The sequence below is a fragment of the Triticum dicoccoides genome, chromosome 5A (assembly GCF_002162155.2).
Source record: "Triticum dicoccoides isolate Atlit2015 ecotype Zavitan chromosome 5A, WEW_v2.0, whole genome shotgun sequence".
NCBI classification, from domain to species: Eukaryota; Viridiplantae; Streptophyta; class Magnoliopsida; order Poales; family Poaceae; genus Triticum; species Triticum dicoccoides.
Window position 1 is genome coordinate 482010643 of NC_041388.1, and position 5030 is coordinate 482015672.

The 5030-nt window shown below is 50.3% G+C and overlaps 1 protein-coding gene across 1 annotated transcript; it reads left to right on the plus strand.

Annotated features, from left to right (window-relative positions):
• Positions 1–237: 237 nt before the first annotated feature.
• On the plus strand, positions 238–3302 carry LOC119302342 (probable mediator of RNA polymerase II transcription subunit 26c). The gene is made up of 9 exons (XM_037579386.1): positions 238–824; positions 931–999; positions 1133–1215; positions 1333–1406; positions 1491–1543; positions 1903–1945; positions 2042–2178; positions 2656–2749; positions 2915–3302. Exons 1-9 carry the CDS (start codon positions 465–467, stop codon positions 3028–3030), a joined length of 1029 nt encoding a protein of 342 aa, XP_037435283.1. The 5' UTR covers positions 238–464; the 3' UTR covers positions 3031–3302.
• Positions 3303–5030: the final 1728 nt, after the last annotated feature.

A 5030-nucleotide genomic window follows, 5' to 3' on the forward strand; every position in this document is an offset into this window, starting at 1 on the left:
CATTCTCTTGTCAATATTCTTGAAGAATAAGTGACACCAAAAGAAAAATTACAGCAATAATCGGTCTGTAAAAAATGTAGTAAACTGTACGCTTTACTAGACGCTCTTATATTTCTATTATTTTTCTTTTTTTTTTGAGACAATATTATTTTTGTTCTAATTACCCGACCGATATGCCAACCTTTAACCAACCACCACCATCACGCCCTTAGCGGGTCCAGACCACGCTCGCTTACCGGATCCAGACCACGCTCGCGTCCAATTTCCCCAATCGCGGCCCCATTCTCCCTCCTCCAATCCAAATCGCCGCCTCCCACCACCAATCCGTTCCCTCACATGGCTGCGCTCCACTCGGCGGCGGGGCCGCGTAGTCCGTCTGCGTAGCGATCGGACCGTAGTTTATCGGTGGTGCGCGCCGGGTTGCCTTATCGGAGTTCGTGGGTGTTGACTATCAGGGCGAGCGGATGGACGCCGACGGTCGCCTGCGGCGCGCGCTCGCCGCCTTCGGGGGCGGAGACGTGTGGGACCTCGTCGATGCCGCGCTCGCCGCGGCCGCGCCAGCCGACCTCCGCGCGCGCCGTGACGGCATCGTGGAGCGGCTCTACGCCGGGGCCCGCTGCCGCAATTGCGATGCCCCCGAGAGCCCACCGCAGCCACCGCGTCAGCCGGCTGAGGCGGCTTCTCCAGCCTGGCAGGAGGAGGGGGAGGAGGAAGAGGAGGAGGCCGACGTGGATGGCCTCGGCCTGGAGGAGGAGACCGACGAGGGCGGCGGCTTGGAGAGCAAGATCCTGGCGATCAAGGACTTCTTGGAGGACCCCGACCAGGTCCTTGAAAAGATCCCGTTTTTACCGGTTTGGAACCAGTACGATTTTGCTCGGGAAAGCTCACTTCTTCTGTTGCAAACTGTACCTTTGTATGGTTTCGTCACAGTCGGAGGAGGAGCTCGTGAGCCTGCTGCAGAACCTGGCAGACATGGACATCACCTACAATGCTCTCCAGGTGATCTTTACCTTTTCTGTCCTTTCTCTTAAAAGTTTTGTCTGCCTTACGTAGGGAAGGATTAGTTAGCTGGTTGCTTTTGCTTGTGGAAGCACTAGTAGGAGTGAAACCCCTCGTGTTTCTTGTTGTGCAGGAGACGGACATCGGCCGGCATGTGAATGGCCTGCGCAAGCACCCTTCGGGCGACGTCCGGCAGTTGGTGAAGCTGCTCGTCAGGTAAAGAAAACCAAGCCAGAGTATATTGCTAATTTTGTGTCATAAAATGCCAAGGTAGAAGTGCCTTCTAATTGTGTTTTGGTTTTTGTGTATTTTGTGCTATGCGCCTCTGTGAAGGAAATGGAAGGAGATAGTGGACGGCTGGGTGCGGCTTCACAACTCCGGCGGTGATGGTGGAAACTCGATCCTAAGTAAGGCATGGTGCTCAGTTCCACAGTTGTTTGGATTTACTTTGTTTTCCAGTGATAATTTCGGTTGATGATTCATGGTGGCAGCTGATGGTGACTCTCCTGAGAAGACTCAAGGCAAAAGCTACCAAAATGCCCGGGTAGCCTATTCTTCCACAATCCAAACATGTCGTTCCACACTAATGGAGACTGGTGTTTTGGTTCTTGCTTTGGAATGATGATAATTAAGCTCACGACAAACTTTAGCTTTTCTGTAATGCGGAGACAGATCCTTCTATTTGGTAGGTAGTATTATTGCCAAAAATGTTTCTAGCCCATTTTTTCTGCTAGTTTACCAAACAAACCACAACTTTGCTACATGGTAACCACACTTTCCTAGGGCCTTGGAAAGGGTGAAAAAATGGGCCAACTATAACATGAAATTGCTCATTTGATTGACATGTTTTGGTTTAACATGTCTTTTGTCTACAACTTCTAAGATGGACACCTTTGTTTGCAGGTTTCAGACTTCAAGTATACGCCCAGCCCACCACAGAGGCACAGTGAGTCCCCATCTGTTCTTAAGAGTTTATATGTGAAGCTATTTCAAGACGTAATAATGTGCCAACTGAAATTTCGTTTCATTGTTTGGACCTAAGGTGGTTCAGAGCGGCCTAGGAATAACAATGGATTCGAGTCGACACTGGAGAGGCGTAGAGCAAGCCCTGCTCCCACGTATCATACGAAGCAGAACAATGGCAATAACTATACAACTACTTCGTCATCTGCTCCAGCTGTAAGCCTAACCAGATCACCCTTTTGATAATTTTAATCAGCTCATTCATCGTTGTACAGAGGTCATGCACTTGTTTTTGTTCAGAAAAGTAGTAGTAGCGGAAGAAGGTTCACAATTTTTTTTACCCCTAATCTCAAGGCCCCTAGCCCAACACATGTTCGCACAACACATCCTCCATTTTCTTTCTAGATTTGCCACTGCTGGAGCGTGTCAACCAGCGTGAGCCGAAGATGTTGCCATTTGTTAAAACTTAAAAATAAAGCCGCATCATCCATTAATCATTGACCTTATCATGCAAAGTAGTCGGGAACAAGAACTTGTTTTGACTTCTAGTGAACCAAATGGTATGGTACCCATGAAACTAGAGGTTTTCTCCAGTTCAAAAAAGCGAGGGAAGGTTTTTCTCTGCTTATTTCTCGCTAAACTGTACCCACGGTCCTATACACCCAGTTTGATATTCGCAAACATGGTTTGCAGAGGGCGATGAGGGAGCAGAAGGATAATCATTTGGACGAGAAGCTCGATTCAGCCAGAAAGAGGCTTCAAGAAAATTACCAGGAAGCACAAAATGGTATCAATTTCATTGATATACCTACTTGTCACCGTAAAAAAATATACCTACTTGTATTTCCCCTTCAATTTGCCATGAACACAGTGGATGAAATCAATTTCATTCTGATTGTCTTTTAAGTTTTTGACATGTTCCCCCCTTGGTATTTCTGTGGCCTTTTTGCAGCGAAAAAACAGAGGACGATGCAAGTGCTGGATATCCACGACATACCCAAGCCGAAAAATAAAAACACCTTCATCCGCAAGCCTGGTGGAGGTGGCCTCCCTGGCCGACATCGGTGACCTGGCGAACATGCAAATTCCCACGCCAAGGTTCAAAATGAAAAATAAAATGAGCACGAAAGGTTTATGTTTGTTCTTTTGTTTAGTTACACTGGTTTTCTGGTCCGCTGAAATATTGTCCAGCACAACAAAGTCAAGGTTATATATACTAGTACTACTGATAAAAGGACCAAGGTTATTGAGAATTTGTGCTGTAGCTTGTTCTTTTTAAGTTCTTGAATGTACCTGGAAGTTTTTAATTGAGAATTTGCATTTGTGTTGACGTTTATCCATTTTACTATGTTTTACGGTCTTTTGTGGAGTTGTAGAATTACAATTCGTGCATGATTAATGTTGAATCGCTCAAGGCATTCTAAACCGGACTTGTGCATTGGTGCTCTATCTGCGGAAGCTCAAGCTTAGAAGTTTGGACTCCAGTTGGCACAAAATGTGGGTTTGCAACAAGCTGGTTGTAAACTCCAATAACATGGAGGTAATAAAGGTGATGAACAGTGGAGGACGATCCCCCGGTGTAGCAGCGGCGATGTTTGATGATTGCTATCATATTGCTTGTGCTATTCGAAATATTATTTTACAATACTGATTTAGAGAATGAAATAGAACGCCCATGAACTAGCAAGGATGGCCAGAGGTCCTTTATGTAGTTATTTTTTTTTTGAAACAAGGCAAAAGATTTGTCATTTTTATTGATTATAAAAGGGAAGTTATAACAAAGGCCTGCGAAGCAGGGAGAAGAGAGTCTACACTCATTGCATTACATTACACAAATGACGAGCGCCCAAAGTTGGGCCTCTTCTGATCCTAGCGGTAAGAGTATTTAACCAAAAACTACCACAATTCACGGAAACGTGTCAAAAAACTACCACTTTACGATTTTGTGCCAAAAACTACCATTTTTGTCCTAATCTGTTGCTAAAAACTACCAAGTGTGAAAACTGCTCGCTTTGGCTCGTTTATGATTGTGTGGCCCACATATCAGGACGGAAAAAGTCAGCACCGTTAACTTTGCAGTCACCGTAGAAAGAGATCGAGACGGCGGCGGCCTTCACCGGAGGCGGAGAAGATGAAGTACTACGGCGGTGCAGCCGCATCTGGAGGAGATGGCGCGACCTGCAGGCAGCACTCCGGCGCGACCTGCAGGCAGCACTCCGGCGCGAGCAGGGCGGCGGGGAGGTCCGGGGGAGGCAGATTCGGGGCGGCCTCGTTGGAGCTCGTGGTCAAGCAGCCGCGTCAGGAGGAGCATGGAGGTCGGTGATGGGGAAGCCGGCGGGCCGGGCGGAGGCCGCACCAACTCGAAGACGGCCGAGGCGCGGAGCCAGCCGGGCCGGGTTGCGCGAAGGGCGCCGGAGGCCGGCAGTGGAGGACCTGACGCGGCGCGCGGGGCGGAGCTGGCTGACGGCGCCGGGAACCGGCATGCGGGCGCGTGTCCAGACGGGAGCGGTGCGAGGCAGCACAACAGCTGTCGGAGCGGGGCAGCGTGGGAGGTCGGGCCGGCCGGAGTGACGGAGTCGGCGACGGGAATGAGCAGGCGCGCGGAGTTGCCGAGGGCGGGCACGGAGGCGCCTGTACCGGAGCGGGACGGCGGATGAGCGGGCGCTCGGGAGCCACGGCGGTGCGGACTGGAGCCGACATGGAGCAGAGGCGACGCTCGCGGGCCGGGATGCGGGCGCGAGCTGGTCAGTGCGGGAGCCGGTCAGCGGGAGGAGCAGCAGGGACGAGCCGGCGCCTGCGGGAGCAGCAGCAGCAGTGCTGGGGTAGGCGGAGCCGGTCGTGCGCGGACTTGGCGAAGACGGAGGGCGGAGCTGGACGGAGGAGTGATGGGGCTGGAGCTGACGGGGAGCTAAACAGTGGGGTCGGGCAGTCAGATTCGGGTTTAACCCAGCCAAAGCGAGCAGTTTTCACACTTGGTAGTTTTTAGCAACAAATTAGGACAAAAATGGTAGTTTTTGGCACAAAATCGTAAAGTGGTAGTTTTTTGACACGTTTCCGTGAAATGTGAT

What these genes read in the sequence shown, in the direction of transcription:
- LOC119302342 (XM_037579386.1), top strand. Translation starts at nt 465, where the DNA reads ATGGACGCCGACGGTCGCCTGCGGCGCGCGCTCGCCGCCTTCGGGGGC. An exon ending in TTGGTGAAGCTGCTCGTCAG is followed by an intron (nt 1,216 to 1,332) that starts GTAAAGAAAACC and finishes GCCTCTGTGAAG; the next exon opens with GAAATGGAAGGAGATAGTGG. An exon ending in TGGTGGAAACTCGATCCTAA is followed by an intron (nt 1,407 to 1,490) that starts GTAAGGCATGGT and finishes TCATGGTGGCAG; the next exon opens with CTGATGGTGACTCTCCTGAG.